Source organism: Alnus glutinosa, chromosome 1 (assembly GCF_958979055.1).
Source record: "Alnus glutinosa chromosome 1, dhAlnGlut1.1, whole genome shotgun sequence".
Taxonomy (NCBI): Eukaryota; Viridiplantae; Streptophyta; class Magnoliopsida; order Fagales; family Betulaceae; genus Alnus; species Alnus glutinosa.
This window is the reverse complement of record NC_084886.1, coordinates 3,326,998-3,346,111: the sequence shown is the minus strand read 5'-3', so window position 1 is coordinate 3,346,111 and position 19,114 is coordinate 3,326,998. Positions and strand designations below refer to the sequence as shown.

The following is a 19,114-nucleotide window of genomic DNA, read 5'->3' as shown; positions in this document are numbered from 1 at the left end:
GTGCATAATGGGAGAGCTTTTGCTCCGCCTTTTATAGCCAAACACAGGTCTTAGCCAAAGACGGGTTTGGCCTTCTTTTTTTACGGTCAGAGTCTGTCACTTTCCTTAAACAAAAACCTAACTACTGTTTCTGTCTTTTATTTTAATCTAATTAAGAACAATTTAAAAAGACATCATTAACAAACAATTAAAAATACAAAAACTGTTTTCTGTCATATCAAAATACTTTTTGTGTCATATCAAAGACTGGGCAACTGAACTTTTATGACTGCATACAATGCTCTCCACAGGGGACAGTGAACAGGGAATTAGGCAGGCAAATGGCCGGAGCAATTTTCTGATTGAAAGCACGAACTGCAAAGACAGTTTTATGTGGTTTTACTTTTTTTCTCCAAATCCACATGAGAACCTGAACTTGGAATAGGACCACAGACAAACTAACTGCCATGCAGTTTTCGTCTGACTTCTATGATCCTTTCCCATAATTTTGTGTTATTCTTTAGGGAGCAAGGCCAAACCATGGTCATACTGGATGTAGAAAATGTCTACGCCTATGAGAATTTCTTCTTTTCTTAATAATTAAGAACATTAAGCTCGTAAGCTCTAATCAATTCTCAACGTATATTTGCTATTTATACAGTACATATTCGGCATTTTAATACGGTACGTACTAGTGTGACGAGATTTAGATCGATCATGCAAGACAACGTTACATGAGAAACTTTTTGAATCTCACTTGTTCGAACAGGTGTTTAGACAAATCAAACTCCACATGTTCTATTACTCAGACAATTACGCCTACAGTACAGTTGGATAACCTCGTTGCATTCAACTTTGCTGGTTTTTGGTTTTTTTTTCTCCGCCAATTCAGAGTTCACTTCCATGGTGATGCGGATTAGGGTGGCTCACGTAATGGAACACTTTCTGTCATGTAAAGCACACGGGAAAGACGTACAACATATATAATATAAACTCCAAATCGATCACAAAGATTAGAAGGCAGACAGAAAGAATCGTATTTTGGATTAGTATGTATTAATCAAAGTGTGAGTGGGTTGATCAGTGCTATCACTATCATTAATTAATTTTCTGAGTTGCCCAACACAAATGCTTTGCTAATTATCTCATCAGTCATCATATATCAAGCTAAGCTGGGGAAACTGGGGAAGGGTCTCTTACCAACCCCAAAGGATCGATGAGGACGGATCGAGTCAAAAGCGAGCCCATCGAATTTCGGAGACACGTAGGATTGGTCGCCAACAACAAGAATATTATGCATTTAGTCCTGAATTAATCATTACCCACTTTCCCAAACAACGACCAAGGAATTTTAATAAAACTAAACAAGTGCTCTCAGATTCACTAATGTAACTTATCTTGGATATAGTGGATCGATGATAATGGCCAGATAAGAGGGAAAACTGCTTTTTCATTTAAGGAGGCAACACCTCGCAGCTTCATTGCTTTCTTGAATATAGTCAAGGACAAAAGCTCAATTGACTATGTTTCTTAATGCTTTTTAGAGGGTTTTTTATTATTATTATTTGAAAAAAATATTCTGATGTAACATAAAAATAAAAGTAGTTTGGAGTGTTTTGTTATAATTTGCATTTATTTGGATAAGATATTTAAATGATTAAATTTATTAATTTTCTTGCACATCGAAGGTTTTTTTTTTGAAAATTTGGTAACTTCATTAATCAACCAATAGTCTCTTGTTACATCTCAAATGATTGAAGGACAATCCTCCTTCCAAACCTCATCTAGAAGTTGTGAAAGGGCAAATTTAGCCATACCATGGGCAATAGTGTTTGCTTCCCTTTTAACATAGTGAACAGAGAAAGACTACATCCGAAGTAGGCAAGTTATAGTATCCGCAATCAAATGTCCAAAGCTATTCCAACATGATCCTTCATTCTTCAAGGCTTCTACTACAGACAGTGAATCACCCTCAACTTGCACGAGTTAGACCCATATCACAACCTAACTTCACTGCATACCATGCTCCCAAAGCTTTCGCCATAGAAGGATCCACCAAAGAAGGGAAGACCTTGGCCTGTGCTGCAAAGAACCCACCTATTTCATCCCTTATCACAACTCCGATTCCTGTCTGCTTCCTCATTGGGTCTAAGGCAGCGTCCCAATTAATTTTCTTGTAAGCACCTTTTTTTTTTTTTGGAGGGGGGGGGGGGGGGGAGACCATCTATGCACCAGACCCGAGAGACCTCTAGTTTGCTTGATGGGAGTCTGCGTCACACGGTTGAAATCACCAACCATTCTTCTTGCCACGTGTACTAGTTTGCTAGGGGCTGTGAACTCACGTCCAAACACCAAGTCATTGCGCCTCAACCAGATAAGCCTTGCCATTGTGAGTGCCATTAGTAATTCATCACCTTCAAGTGCCTTCCACCAGAATTGCAGCAGTCCCTTCCCATCGGTTGCCCCGATTGCTAGCTTCTGAATTTTTCGCCCACACTCTTGCCACCCCCATAGAAGACCGACATCACCTTAGGATATGGACAATGTCTTCAGTGCCCTGTAGACAAATAGGACAAACCGGGTCCGGAATTTTTTTTCTTATACAGATTCCCTTTAGTAGAGAGCAAATCATGAGTCACCTTCCAAGCAAAGTTCTTCACCACGGCTGGTGCCTTCAAACTCCAAATATCATTATCATTCTTCACAGTACACACCGTACTGGCCTCCCTAGCATTAGAGCTTTGGGAATAACTTCAGTTCGGACTTGGTAGAAACCAAGCCCTTTATGCCCTCTAATAGAAAACAGACACATCAGCATATTACTCCAAATAAAAATATGCAAAACACACACAAGCAAAACCTCCCTTTCTCAAATCAATCGACAAGCAAAGCTCCAAAGCCTCCAATTATTGTTCAGTCTGCAAAGCCCCTGCCGGACCGTCCCTGCCTCGCCAGAAGTCAGTTCTCCGGCAACCAGTCGACGACCCATAACTGAACATCGCCTCCTGCTCCTCTGGCGATCGGATCCTCTCTCTGTTCGTCTCTCTCTCTCTCTCTCTCTCTCTCTCTCTCTCTCTCTCTCTCTCTCTCTCTCTCTCTCTCTCTCTCTCTCTCGGCATCTCTCTCTCTCTGTTTCACTCTCTCCCCCAATCTCCCCCTTTCAAACCCATTCAGCGCATCTCCGGCGTTCTCAGCTCCGATCGGCGCCAACCCCGCTCCACAGGAACTGCCGGACCGTCCCTGCCTCGCCGGAAGTCGGTTCTAGCCACCGAAAATCGCACCTCCAGCCACCGGTCGACGACCCATAACCGGACCTGCTCCTCCGGCGCTGGCCCACCGTCGATCGAATCCTCTCTCTCTCTGTTTCACTCTCTCCCCTGATCTCACTCTCCCGATCTCCCCCTCTCGAACCCACTCTCTCCATCTGCCTCACCGTGTCCCAATGAAAGGAAAGAAAAAGAACAGAAGAAGAAAGAACGAAGAGAAGCGATTCAGTACATCAGCAGCATTTCAGTTTTTTTGTTTTAATTTTTTTAGCTGACGTGTCGACTGGTTATTGGTGGGCAAAAAAGCCATGTTTTCTGTCATGACCGGACAGAAGGGGCTCTCTAGAGCTTTCTCCCAAACCTTAGACTTGTTTCTAAAACTCCATGTGGTAAGCACTTCTTACCGTGAACACTTCATGAGAGTACCTTGCCAAATCATAAAGTTGGGACAAAAATAAAACGGAAGAAAAAGTGAAAGAGACGAGGAACTCTAGAAACTTTACTTTTATCTCATCACTATTTCACTTTGGTGACATAGAATTCTCAATCGGCCTTTGATTTTTTGTTTTTTTTTTTGTTTATTTTAACAATTTAACAATGGTTGAGTGGCACTGCAACATTATCAGGGTATGATAAAAGTATAGTTTCTATCATTACTTAAAAGAGAATATTGGGGTGCAAACCAACATGGGGATCATTTGGCTACTCTACACGGTATAGCAAATATAAAAATTAGGAAAAATTGTGCATTTGATCCATGTGGTTAGTCTACATTACAAATTACTTTCTGTCGTATCAAAATTAATTGAGAGATCCATGTGGTTAACATAATTTACAAATCGCTCCTTAAAGTCAAATTCCATTAAAATTTTGGACAGGTTTCATTAGGTGCCATGTTTACACCAATAATATAGCGACACGTGTCACTCTTAATAAAATAAATAAATATATTAAAAATATAAATAAATAAAACTTAAAATTTTTTTTTTTTTCAAAAAAAAAAAAGGAAAAGGGAAAGGGGTGGCTGCCCAACCGGTAATTAACTGGAAAAATGACCAATGGTATAATTTTCCCTAAAAATTATATTGAATGTTGAGTTACTAAAATGCATTATAATTTATAATTAGCATTAACTAAACATGTATCATATAATCACAAACAGGTTAGAAATAACACTTTTATTTCATCATGTTGATGGGGTAGTGTCTATCATTTTCTTTTTTCTTTTTTTAATAATGACTGGTCCAAAAATAAATTAACATATAATGAGATAAAAGTGTGATTCTTATTGCAAAATGGAAGGAATTGGACTTGGGTTGGGTGGTTACTTCTCCCCAAAAATTTAGGAACTTGTGAAAATTAAACCAGATTAGTAAATGGGCCTTTGTAATCACCACAACAATACTGCAACCGTTTGTTAACTCTGGGCCAGTTTAAGTAGTAACTCTGCTCAATTTAGAAGCATCTGTGAACTGGACAAATAGTGGGCTTTATTAGGGCCTTAATTAACACGTGCGGAATGCTCTCTGGTTTCCAAGAGGGAAGAGTAAGACCAGGAATCCAGACCTTTGAATGCCAAACCGAGATGTAGGACCCCTGCATATTATTGTTTTTTTTAATTAATTCCCTGCATATTATTGTTTATACAAGTGCTAGCTGGTCTAATTAGTAGGATTGTTAAACAATATTAGTATATAACTCATAAATTTAATGGGTCTCTAAGTAAAAATAAACAAACATATAATCTTGAAAGATTTCATGTTCAAATTCCTAACTTAAACATCATAATTAAATGTTTGGTATCATATTCTATATGTTTTGTCGTATCATGAAAATTCAAAACCCAAATCCAACTTGATAAGAAAATTCCTTAAGAAGTAGCTCAATCGCCTGGAGACCACACTTCATGAGGCAGATGTTACTAGTTCGAATATCTCCCACTCCTCTTTTGTGGACATGTCACCCAAAAAAAAAAAAAAAAACTTGATAAGAAAAAAAAAATATATATATATATATATATATATATATATATTATGACTAACTTTAGAAATTACATTTTTTTTTTCTTACCATCCCCCACAATATTGATCTGTTAATCTCAACCAACCATTGAATCAGTACATATTAAATAAATAAATAAAAATCTAAAAATTGATTGGGATTGACATGTCGGTATTGTGAGATAATTTTGAGATAAAAATATGATTTCTAATATTATATAATATGGTCTCTTTTGGGATATTAAGGTCCAGCAGGGTAACAAACCCACTAAGCCTGTCCCATTGCCATCCCTACCCAAAAACAAATACCAATTGCAGGTAGTAATACCAAATATCATCATTCATATTCAACTCATTATGAATGATAAAGTTTTCCTTCAAATTAAGTTAAAGAAATTAACTTTTTCAAATTCAGTATTTTAAATTGACATGTGTTCAAAATGTATGTAACTCTCACATGAAATTTTAATTGAAAATACATGTATTCTAAACACATGTCAGTTTAATATACTAAATTAAAGAAGGGATGACTGGAGGTCCTCTTTATATATATATATATATATATATATATATATATATATATATATATATATATATATATATATATATATATATATATATGAGATAGCCAGAGAATGTACATGTGAAGATAATGAATGAAATATATTATTAAGCATGATATGTGTTCCCCGTGGCAAGCAATGGGAAGAGAGTCCCGTCGATGAGAATGTGTATTTGTTTGGAGAAACATCATTATGATGCACATGATGATGTATTAGCGACGTGGCCCATGAGATTATGCCTTAAGGATGCCGTGCGAACAGAAATTTGGTTTCCAACAATCGATCCCACCCTCCAGAATCATGGCTTATGCACAAACGCAGTTGGCCGGACCTAATTCAGGGGCAGTCAGCGACATCTTTAACTGGCTATGTCCCCTTTACAAACCCTTTTACAATATTTTCTTTTATTTTATTTTTTTGGCCTTTTAGGATTTACTTTTTTCCTCATTCAATTAGGAAAGCTGGGCATGCCTCTTAGACAAAATCATTGACCAACATCAGTGTTCCATGCTTGCAAGCCTTTCGTATGCTCTCTCGCTTTTGTTTTGCCCCTTTCAAAACCCCTTTTTGCATTAAAATATGACAATCACAGAAGAAAGTTATCAAATGACCCTTTTATGTAGACCCATGTACACATTGGATGAATGGATTGGGGGGTCGTACTATTTCATGAACAATTAATTACCTAGAAAAAAAAAAAAAAAAACAATTAAGTTCGTGGTTTTGAATTGATCGACCATTTAAGCCCGGCCTACATGAACTACTACCACTCATTCTCATGATTCTATTCTCTCTTCTTTTCATGTGTGGCCTAAGTGGAATACACTTTACTACAATTCCACCTTTTTAAGAAATAAAAAACTAAAATTCTAAAGTTATATGCCTAGATGCTCTTTGTACAAGAAATGCAATCTACTTGAAAGACATTAATTTTTTTTTCTTCTTCTTCTTAGTGGCGGAGCTGATGTGGCTCCGATCATATACTAATACGTGTCAAAAAATTGTGTAAGAGTTATAAGTATATCATTACCCATCGTAATATTCTATCGTCATATTTTTTGTTGAATTGTCTTAAAATATATGCTTGTACTTCTTAATTTTTTTGACATAATTTTCACTTAAAATACATTTTAAGATGAGAACATCATCTAATTAATTTACTTTAAGACACAGGAATATAATCTAATTAAGAAGTACAGCTTCCATAACATCTATTTTCCTAATTATCTTAAACTTCCACAAACATTCTCTTCCAAGTGGGATCGGATAACAGTGCAAAAGTTTGCGAAAGGCAAGTCCTTTTAGACTTTGAATTGAAGCCCACTGACCCTATTAACGGCTGAAATAAATCAAGTCAAGGAATTACAACAATGTAATCATCACAAACTTCTTAGTTCCTCTGCGAGCACTTTTTTTTCCTTTTTTTTTTTGGACGATTACTCTGCAAGCACTTACCCCACTTAAATCAGGTAATGATCCTTATATGCTCTTTCACATTCTCTGTGGTTCATCTTTTTCAAGGTTTCTAGGAATTGGGTCCTAAAAGTCTCACCTCCTGTGGGTGGTTCTTCCTTGTGGGGTTCTCAACCATCACAAGAAATGGGTCTAGCTAGTCATGTTATCGATCTCTAAGCCAATTGATTGAAAAGGTTTTGGTCAACCAGATTTTAAGGAGAGATATATATGGGTCTTGGTCAATTGGATTTTGGATATGATCAACTTTTCTTTTGGGTGGATTAGACCCATATTAGTATGGTTTCTTCTGGCATATATATATAAATCAACATGCAGCATGCCGAACGACCCTTTTTCTTCTTCTTCTTCTTCTATTCTCTTCTTTTGTCCGTGGGTGTCTGTAATTCTCATTAAGTTAATTAAGTAAATAAGCTGAGTGAGACAGAAAGCTAGATCCTCTCATGAGGTGAACATGCATGTCATTCAGCTCATATTCTAGAGTCAATGCAACCATGCCAAACAGCATCAAGATGTCAGTAAAGGGGAACTTTGGCTTCCACTGTTTGTTTCTCAATTTACGTACATATATAAATTTTGACCCTTAATGTGTGAATACATAGCCTTCCTTTTTCTTTATCCAGATGCCAAAACCCCATCTCTCAGCGTCAACTTGGAGACAATATGATTATATTATCGACCATCTGATTTGACCTTTGCGCTTCAGAATTCAGACTAAAGAAAGCAACTTGAAAGAATGCTAAAGAGTAAATTAATATTGCCTAATATTTGGTTTCTGAAAACTCCCCCATGTGGGATTTGAGACGTAGCAATTGAGAATAAAAATGATCGGTGTGTGCTAAAGGATTCATAGTAGCAGGCTTAGATTCTGACTAGCTACTCTAAGACTTCAAGTTGGATTTGTTTTTGACCATCTTTTAGGCATTCCCGCTGCATGCTGTCTGCTTTTCTTCTCTCAAGATCGATGATGAAAAGGGAAATTAATGCTGAATCCATGAGAAAGATCTCATGGTTGCTTCAAACGAGATTGCACATATATAACCCTTTTCGCCCTTACAAGAGGCATTCATATGGACTGATATAAGCTCAAATACTCGGCCATTTCTCTGCCCAAAAAATTTATATTAATATAAAAAAGAGAGGACAAAGAAGGACAACCTGCTATGTCAAGGATATGAGCCACGAACTCACCATTATTAACTTCTCGCAGAAAATCTATGGTCAATCCGTCTGTGGATCAGTTTTTGTTAAAAAAAAATAAATAAAAATTTAAAGACTAATTAACACTTTATGTTATGTGGGATAATAATAAGATAAAAGTGTAGTTCGAGTAATACTCTTACATGTATATATTATGGTTTTTCTTTTCCTGCAATTTCTTGTAATTAAAATATGGGATAATTGCACCGTTGGTACCTGTGGTATGCCATAATTATTTTCACTCTCTATGGTTTAAAAAGTTCATGGGAGGTCCTCATGGTATGCAATAATTACAAATCGATCCCTGGCGTTAAATTCTGTTAAAAATTTTAACAAATTTCGTCAAATGCCACGTCAGCGACACATGTCATCATCTTATTGACAACACGTGTCCATCTTAATAAAAAAAATATATAAATTTATTAAAAAATAAATTAAAATACTTATTTTTTTAAAAAAGAAATAAAAAAAATTCAAAAAAAAAAAAGCTGAAAGGGTGGCTGGGCCACCCCCAGTGGCCGCAGGGGGTGGCGTGCGGCCACCCCAGGCCACTGGGGTGGCTGGGGGCGGCCAGGCCACCCCTTTCAGCTTTTTTTGAATTTTTTTTTTTTTTTAAAAGAAAGAGTATTTTTATTTATTTTTTAATAAATTTATATTTTTTTATTACGATGGACACGTGTCGCCATTTTATTGGCAACACGTGTCGCTGACGTGGAATTTGACGGAATCTGTTAAAAATTTTAACAGAATTTGACGTCAGGGATCGATTTGTAATTATTGCATACCACAAGGACCTCTTATGAACTTTTTAAACCATAGAGAGTAAAAAATAATTATGGCATACCACAAGGATCAACGGTGCAATTATCTCTTAAAATATTATATTCATGGAAATTTTTTTTTTTTTTTATATGTTAAATCATCACTTGTTTGAATAACTTTAAGTTGATAGAAAATAGTAAATTTAATTAACATTTTAACACAATCAAACAACACGTAAAGTATTTTAATTTAAAATAAAGATAAATAATAGAGTTAAGGTTCAAATTCAAGACCTCGACTCTGATTTCAATGTTAAATAATCATTCATCTCAAAAGCTAACTTAATTTGATACCAATGTTAATAACATAACCACTTATTCCAAAAGTTTTAATCATTTAATTGATACTTTAATAGTCTCTCTCACGTGTAATGAAGGTAAACGATAAATTCGAGGTTCGAACTCTAGACCTCAGCACTGATACCATATTAAATAACCAAAAGCGTACAAAAATTTGCCTTTGTTCCCCTCCAAATTAAAGCAATTGAATACTTGCAGAAGCAGCCTTTCAACTGGAGCTTTCAGACGAATTTCCTACCAGCCTTGTTCGCCGCTGTCCTCTGGTCCAGCTGCTGCTTGCTACGGCTGGAAAGCTCGTCGGTGATCGGCGTGTGGTCATCACGAGCTAGGGTATTTTCACACCGTAAGTCGCGCGTGATGGCTACGCCCCGTCTCTTTTGCTGTGTTTGGTGGCGCCCAAGGATTTCTGGTGATCGGCTGCTACAGGGGATCTTCCGGTAGCAACGCGTGTGTCTCACGCGCTGTCTCCAATGGTGGCACGTATGCTACACGAGCTGTCTCCAGTGGTGTTTTCTTCCGATGGCAGCTTCTGTTTTAGGTGTTTTAATCTCTGTAATGGTCTGAGTCTAGTTTTAACTCAGTTTGGTTGTAACTATGTTACTCTTTGGGTATGTTAATGAAATGATTACATATTCCCTTCAAAAAAATAAAAATATGGTTGAATTATCCTTACTCGTATGATAGTAAAGGTTAATTAACGAAATATTATTGTAGCTGGTTTTAACACAAGCTTTTATTTTTGAGTTGTCAAACTTTTCGAGACCATCCTTAGAGTGTAGCTGATTCTAGTTTTAGGGTTAATTAATTTAAGCCCTATTATTGTGAAAACTTCCATTAATTAATGGGGGGTGTTGTTGTAAGGTCTCATTAGCTGCTACCCTAGTTATTAAAGTTTTGTAATCAATCAATGCTTTTGCCAAATTGGTTTTAAAGCACACCAAATCCCAACCATTAAAGACATTGTCGATTAGCAATGGCGAGCCATAATTTTGGTTCATAATTAAAGGACAAGATTAAAAACAAAACCGACTGCCAAAATTAGGTTCTAATTAACCAAAATCAAACCAGAAGGGCAGGAGTTCTCCACTTCGATGCATTGCTCTAGCTGCCATCAAGTTCTAGCTTGTTTTGGAGAAATTTTTTCATGGCTATGTGGTTTGGTTCCACTGAGATATCTAAATTGTGTCTGCCAATTGGTTTGAAATGAGAGTGACACGTTGTAGGCCAAGCAAGCCCGAGAAAGAGAGAGAGAGAGAGGTTGTGGGCCAATATTCGTGAATGCTTTACATTTTATGTACGAAGGAGATGCAATTAAGTGTTGAAAGTTAAAACTCTAAGAAGTAGAAGTAGAAGTAGGAGCAGAAATAGAATAGGATATTAAATTAGGAATAAAGGGGATGCTGGAGAAGTGGCAGGCATCATTGCCAGAGTCCTAAAAAGAGAACCAGGGAAAGCCAAACCAGGCTAAAGTAGACTAATTAGAGTAATCAGTCACAAAATTAAATTACATTAATAACAATATTAATAGATAATCATGAGGTTAAGCCTGATTTGCATATGGTATTAGGCTACTAGCTCTATTTCTGATGCCATTTTTACATTTGAAACTCCAAAATGTAATTTACTTTAAAAAAAAAAAACAAACTGTAAATAGAACCCTACAATAGTACTTGAGATGTTACCAATGCAAGCCTTGAGTGATCAGTGATGTCATGTGCCTCTAACCCTGACGTCATGCACCCTAAGGCTTCTGCAGTTCTGCTCGCCTGAGTAAATGTTATTTTGTCGTTTTGGCTGATGGATGGAGGAAGGATTCCGTATTGTCTATATAAAAGGTTTTTGCAAATTAGATTCTAAATATAGAGGTTGAAAAAAAATTTATTATTTATAATTTTAATTAAATATTGTACGTATTGAGTTTTATATCTTAAGAAGAAGAATAAGTTCACACTTGGGAGAGAGTATTAAATCATTAAATAAACAATTTCCTATTGTCCTAATTTTTAAAATAAATAATAATTTAACATATTAGTGTTCTTAATGTCGTCTAATTGAAAATTATAACACCAATTACATTAATGGAAAGCTGGAACCTTGATCCATATCCAACTAATCAAAACCGTGTTATTGGAAAAAAAATAGCTCTGGCCAAATATACTTGATTGGGTTTTATGTAGGGGTGAGAACGGGCCAGATTGGGCCGGATTTGCATGTTTCCCATAACCCGCCCCGCAGTGAACGGATTTGAAAATCGAGATCAGCAACCCACATAGTGAATGATCAACCCGCTAGGCCTCGGGTAGCACGGATCGGGACGGGTTTATGAGGGTTCGGGTATTCCTTTTTTCTTTTCTTTTTCCTAGGCTTAAAACCAGAAAAATAATTCACAATCTTGCTAACCTAGTTCAAAACCCCATTGTAAAGAACTTTTTTATTCTTTTTTGTGATTGTAGATTGAATAAGTATGTGTATATGAGAATGTAGAGATGTAAGTGTATATGATAATGGAATAAGAATAGAGATGAAATGGATAGTGCAAAACTATCCATTTCAGAATTGTATTGAATAAAATCAAAGGTACACAATCTGCGCAATTAATCGTGACTCTAGTCATGATTCTTATAATTTTTTTGGTAAAATTTGATAAAATCAAAGGCACACCTCTAATCGTGACTCTTATAATTTTTTTTAGGGAAAATGTGATGGTATGAGTATAAAGGGATGCGGGGCGGAGCAGGTGTGCGGGTGGAAAAAAATTTAATACCGCAACCCGCCCCATAAATCATGAGTTGGCATATTTAGGGTCCGTTATTGGTGGGGTGGGGCGGGTTCGCGGGTACGGGTAGAATCTGCACACCCCTAGTTTTATGGGTTGGCACATAATCGAAATACCAAGCCCATTTAATTCAAACGTGGACCCATTAACCCGGGTTTACCGAATACAAAACATGGAATCCACTTTCATACTACTGTTGCACCGCATGGCCATTTAACTGTAACCTGAGCCGTAACTTATAATCAAACTGTGTGCTCCAAATCTTAAAGATAATACGTGCTCCAAATCACCCTATAGAAAGAAGAATTGTGGGAAACAGTTGAAGACAAATCACTATAAAAGGTAACCCACAGTCAAGTAAAATGAATTTATGGTTCTTCTCAAACTCTGCTTTATTTGAAATTAATCACTTTCTCATTCAAACACATCGCTGAATTAAGTATTGAAGTTATCTTTCGCCGGCATCCCAACAAGCTCCATTGCTTGTTTCTTCTCTTTCTTGCATATGCAAATTAATAGGTATTCGACACGAAGAAAACTGTTGTAACATATTCAAATCTTTTAGACTATATATGCAGCTAAACCGAAAATGTGGATTACTAAATAAATAAATAAAAATGAGAGTGGAAATTAAGGTGAAATGAAAGATAGATCGAGCAGCTCATGCATGGGTGTGTGCATAAGCATGCACAGAGTGCACATAACCAGATGCGCGTGCCAACACAGCAGGCCCAACACATAAACAAATTGGCTCACGCCTAGAAAACGACTACTCAAAAAGGTATGGCACTTAGGAGAAGCTAAGATTGAGTCAAAAATTACAAGCCTAGGAAAGTATTGACTTCTTATTGATACGTGACTAGCACGGTGGTCACCCACCAAATGGACAACTCTCCACCCATCTCCATCTTAACTACTGTAGCATCGGCAACAGGCTATCATTTCCTTGTCTAATTAATTATCCAATAACGCCAAAAAAAATTAACAAATTCTTGGAAAACAAAAGTGGGTTACCCATAGTTTGTTAAATTGTTATGGTAAGCGAGGGAGGATAAAATAGACTAGCTGACACAAAGAACATCTAGGGAAGTGAGAAAGAGAACCCCCAAAGCAAAGAACTTTGGAAACCCAGAATCAAGTGTAATTCCTATCTGTCCTCAGAGCCAAAGTAAAGAATAACAGTCATAAGTACCCATTTTGCCCTATAAAATTAACACAAAAAAGATAAAGTTTCAGTCTTTGTATTGGAGACTGGAAACACAACCTCTCAAACACCCCCCTGATCTCCCTCTGTCCACAATTTCTTTTTCAAATTTTAAATATAGACCATGATTTCATCACTACCCTGTATTTATAACTCCATGCCCACATGGGTAAAACTTTAAGAAAACCCAACCCATTTGTGTTTTTTAATATTAGCTCATGCCTGGAAGTTCTAGTTGTCAGAGCTTAAAACCGAGGTATTAGAAGCTGTGAGAGGTAGAGAGAGGGAGAATAGAAGGAAGTTTTCCTTGTCCTGGGGTTCCAAAGCTTTGGAAATGGTGAGAGAGTGAAGTGCGCTTCTTAGATTAGTCATTAGGTGTTGGATGGATTTGCTGGGAGGTGTGTCTTCGTCGAGAATACCTAGGAATAAAGTTTTGGAGCACAGAAGAAGACAAAACCAATGTACACAAACACAAACGGATATTGCAGAAGAAACAACTCGAAGAGATTTCTCAAATATGGCATCTAGCTGGTCTAAGATCTCCCCAATCATTCCCATTTTTGTGTGTTTTCTTCTTGTTTCTACTTTGGTTTGTCCAGCCCATTCGTCGGAACCCAGTGAAGACCGTGCAGCCAACCAAACTTTCAGGCCGGAGGAAGAGTTACAAAAGCTGAAAATAATAAGATCTCGTCTCAGGAAGATCAACAAGCCTGCTGTCAAGACAATTCAGGCATTTGACTTTGTCTCTTATAACACTGTTCTATATATATATATAATACACAGACTTGACTTTCATTTCCCCTGTTTTTGCTCTGTTTTGGACCTAATAACATGTTGGGTTTGTTTTTGCTGCAGAGTCCTGACGGTGATCTCATAGATTGCGTTCTGTCTCATCTGCAACCAGCTTTTGATCACCCTCTACTTAAAGGACAAAAACTACTGGTAATTGAACTTCAAAAATGACTACAAATCAAGTTTTGTATCTCTTGGGGTTCTCAGAATTCATATCTTACAGCCAAGATAATGCAGTTAATTAAAGATTTTTTTTTTTTTTTTTTTTGGTTAAAATTGCAGGATCCGCCGGAGAGACCAAATGGCCATAACCCGACAGGCATGGTAGAAGAAAATTTTCAGTTATGGAGTATGTCTGATGAATCATGTCCAGAAGGAACAATTCCAATCAGAAGAACTACTGAACAAGACATGTTAAGAGCTACTTCTGTCCAAAGATTTGGAAGGAAACCTAGAAGACGTGTTAGAAGAGACTCCAGCAGCAATGGCCATGAGGTAAGTGCTTAAAAGCAAATACAAAAATACTGGAAACCCCAGAAATTTTCTCCAAGAGTCACAAATTATTAACTAAGAGAAATTCTCTCCTTATTGCGCCTTTATTTATTTATTAATTTATTTATTTCTGTTCTTGTCCTCCTCCTTAAAGATAAGAACTTTTATGAAAGTTGTTAAACAAGGAACAATGAGTGACAAAAAACTGCTTTTTTATATTTTTTTATGTATGAAACTGAAGTCATCGCTGCTAAACTTATTCGTCTTTACTCTCTTGCTACAAATTCCTCCGCAAAATTTTCATGGCTCAGAGCATGACAAGAAAGTCTCTGTTGCTTTCCTAAACCCAAAGATAATCAAATTATGGTAGTTTCACTCATCAGAGATAGTCTGGTTTCTATTTATAGTAAGAACAGAATTTCATGGTTGCTCCAAAATTCAGGCCGAACAAATGAATTCCATTAAGGGTTCCTGTCTTCCTGAAATTAGTTTCAGATATTATTCATTTTATTATTGTCTTCTCCTCAATGAGACTCTTCTGGGTTGCAGCATGCAGTTGGGTATGTGAGTGGAGATCAGTACTACGGAGCAAAAGCCAGCATAAATGTGTGGGCACCCCGCGTGGTTAATCAATATGAATTCAGCTTGTCGCAAATGTGGGTCATCTCCGGCTCATTTGGCGATGATCTTAACACCATTGAAGCTGGCTGGCAGGCATGTTTGTTTTTCCTTATAAATTTTTTACACTTATTATAAGAACCACCATACCAAATCCTATTAAGATTTTAATAGAGTGGATTGTTTTGGTTTGACTAATAAAAATATATATATATTTTTTTTTTTCTGAGTAATCTTGCACAAATTTAAATTTCACAACCTTTTTAAAGCAGACAAAGTTTTAGAACTTCTAAATTGAATTTACAATTATCTTAAAAATAGGTGATTATCACGTCTATTTTTTAATAGAGCTGTGTGATGCTTTCTCATAATAGGATCTTGAGAAAATTTATTTTTACGGTTAATATTTTGTCCTGTTACATTTAACAATATACATGGTGTGATATTACTTAGAATGGATCATCTCTCGAATGCTTTAAAAACATATTTGAAAGAAAGAAAAGACTGTCCTTTCAAAAAAACGTTGTCAATTAATTAATTATGAAAGCTACACTCCAACGCTCAATATATCATGGTTGTGCCAAGTATTTCAAAACATTAAATACCAATATTTCCTCTCACATTTAAAGTAGCTATCGCAGCTCAACCACCTCTCGATCACTTTCTTTAATGTATTGTAGGCAAGGAAGCTAATTCATTAATTTTTTTATTTTATTTCTGCAGGTTAGCCCTGAGCTATATGGGGACAACTATCCTAGATTCTTTACTTACTGGACTGTAAGTTACCCTTCCTTTAAGCTTAATTATATATATTGTAATTAATTTCACAAGTAAAGTAATTATTCCATTTATTTATTTACAGACGGACGCGTATCAAGCAACCGGGTGTTACAATTTGTTGTGCTCAGGCTTCGTTCAGACTAATAATAGAATAGCAATTGGGGCTGCAATCTCTCCAACCTCCTCCTACAACGGTGGACAATTCGATATTAGCTTATTGGTTTGGAAGGTAAATTCAACTAATTCACTTTCAATATTTTTTAACTCCTTAATTTTGTTGCCCAACCCACCATCTATTTTTTAAACAATAAAAATGTACGTGAAAATTATAGATTGAATTAAAAAAAAATATTTACTACAAAAAAAAAAAAAAATATATATATATATATATATATATATATTTTTTGAATTTTGATAAAGAAGTCAAGATTTGGAATAGTGTTTTCTGTTTACTGTTTACGTATGTTATGGCTATATTATACACTCTCATTAAACACTGGCTAATCTTGGTCCCACCAAAGTTAAAGAAAAGAAAAATTGATGGTAAACTGCTCTCGGCCGTCGGATCTAAATACTTTCCCCAAAAAGTCTTAAGACTCCCCAACTTTGGAAGTCCCACTTGTCCATTGAAGACCGTGAAGTGTCAGCTATGGACTGTGGAGTGCTCTGAAACCGAGGATACCATCATCATCCATACGGATTCAGATTTAGGGTATGAGTATCCCGTAAGAATCATAAGATGCATTACTTTTTCTTTTTCTTTTTCCTTTTTTTTTTTTGGACAATGGTCCAGGTCTTGATAAAAAAGTACAAAAAAAAAATACAATTTTTTTTTTTGGAGGTATTTAATTGGGCTGAAATGGTTCCACCACAATTTTGACCGCCGGGATGGTTGCCGTTGCACCCCAATTCTTGTCAAAACAAAAGAAAAGAAAAGAAAAGAAAAAAAAAATAATTATCCAAGTAAACATGCGAGAATTCCCACTACAGAACATCCCACGCGAGCATTGATAATTGCAAATAATGAACTGAAATTCCTTTGTGCTTTTGTGCTTTGCAAGATTCTATTCTTTTCCCATGCCAGCAAAAGAGCTTCCTACCTACGCACCCTTTTCATTTGCTACTATCATTGATTCTATAGAGAACAATCCATATAGTTTTCCCTTTCTTTTCTTTTTTAAATTTTGATAACTTTTATTTTTTGACCCATGTTACCTGTCTCTAAGCTTGTTAACATGCTGCACATGGGTTATAATTAATGAGTAATGAGTGCAAAACAAGGTTTTAAAGGTTCAAAAAATTAAACAATTTCTTTCTTTTTTTTTTTGTGTGTGTGTAGGATCCAAAGCATGGAAATTGGTGGCTAGAATTCGGATCCGGAGTTCTAGTTGGATACTGGCCATCTTTCTTGTTTACTCACCTACGTGATCATGCAAGCATGGTGCAATTTGGAGGAGAAGTTGTTAATTCTAGGCCATCTGGTTTTCACACTTCCACCCAAATGGGCAGTGGACATTTTGCAGAAGAAGGTTTTGGAAGAGCTTCCTATTTTCGAAATTTGCAGGTTGTCGATTGGGATAATAGCTTGATCCCATTATCAAACCTAAGAGTCCTAGCCGATCATCCCAATTGCTATGATATACAAGGAGGGATTAACAATGTTTGGGGGAATTATTTTTACTATGGTGGAGCTGGAAGAAATGTGAGGTGTCCCTAAAGGGAAAAGGTATAGATCGAGGTGGAAATTAAGTTACCTTAGTTTCTGTTTTTCTTGGGTTTTTTTTTTTGGGTTTCTTCTCGAGATCATTGGGTCAGCTTGGAGTACATGTTTACAACTCCTCTTCTTCTTTTTTTCCTTCTCATTCCTTTTTTTTTTTTTTTTTTTTTACTAACATGTGATTCATTAATTATACCACCTTTAGGGACTTGTGTAAATTTGGAAAAGAAATAGTGAATATACTGTGGTTTGTGATTTTGATTACCTTTCTCGGTGGTAATTCGTATTTGCATATCAGGTTCGAATCGCGTTAAGGTGTGTAAATAAGTCTATATAAGTTAATCCAACCCATGCGACCTATTTAATTAAACGGGTCATACCCTTCGATCCCAACCCATTAATTTCTTGTCAAATATTGTTTTTTTTTTTTTTCTGAATATGAAAGATTAAATGGTAATTCAATTTTACAATAGGATCGAGGACCATCCAGCTGATCCCGTTGCAGTAATCCTCCACAAACTAAATGTCTGCCCTTTTGACGAAAGGCATATATAAGTTTCACACACAATGTCATCGCTCTTAATTTCTTTCTAATTAGGAATATATGGAGAGATAAAAAAAAAAAAAAAAAAACGTTTTGAAAGACTGAAACTATACAGAAGTGTTGTCTAATACAATTTTTGAAAATTTTTCAGTTTGACTTACTTTCGGCGCACAAATTAACAGTGAAAGATTGCAAGATTTTTGAAGAAAATTCTAATTATTTTTTTTAACTGAAAGCAATATTTTTCATTGTTAATTTTTACACAGAAAGATCTCAAGTTATGTTTTTTACTATAAGTAAGCAAAGTCGTTTTCTAAGAATCTAATGACGAGATGGGAGGTCGTGGCACGTGAATCCAGCTGGACGAGATAGGAAACATGGCTAATTAACAATAGTTTTGGCCACAAACTTTAATATAGTAATATTACAAAAGTAAACACCCTTTCCTTTGACTATAAAATATATATATATATATATATATATATATAATTGGAGATATATAGGTAATGTCATTAACAAACCATCATTAAAAAAGAAGGTTCTAGATGATTAATTTATTTGATCACTTGAGCCCCAATTAAAGAAATAA

The 19,114-nt window shown here is 36.0% G+C and overlaps 1 protein-coding gene across 1 annotated transcript; it reads left to right on the top strand.

The window, feature by feature from the left end:
• Nucleotides 1-13,493: 13,493 nt before the first annotated feature.
• On the top strand, nucleotides 13,494-18,245 carry LOC133866206 (protein neprosin-like). Its single transcript, XM_062302746.1, has 7 exons — nucleotides 13,494-14,312; nucleotides 14,438-14,524; nucleotides 14,657-14,869; nucleotides 15,416-15,580; nucleotides 16,208-16,261; nucleotides 16,347-16,493; nucleotides 17,604-18,245. The coding sequence occupies exons 1-7, from the start codon at nucleotides 13,965-13,967 to the stop codon at nucleotides 17,979-17,981; spliced, it is 1,392 nt and encodes a 463-aa protein (XP_062158730.1). The 5' UTR covers nucleotides 13,494-13,964; the 3' UTR covers nucleotides 17,982-18,245.
• Nucleotides 18,246-19,114: the final 869 nt, after the last annotated feature.

Bases quoted from the DNA above. Each gene is read 5' to 3' on its own strand.
- LOC133866206 (XM_062302746.1), top strand. From the start codon at position 13,965: ATGGATTTGCTGGGAGGTGTGTCTTCGTCGAGAATACCTAGGAATAAA. The intron at 14,525-14,656 runs GTAATTGAACTT...TTAAAATTGCAG, and splicing joins TTAAAGGACAAAAACTACTG to GATCCGCCGGAGAGACCAAA. The intron at 16,494-17,603 runs GTAAATTCAACT...GTGTGTGTGTAG, and splicing joins TTAGCTTATTGGTTTGGAAG to GATCCAAAGCATGGAAATTG.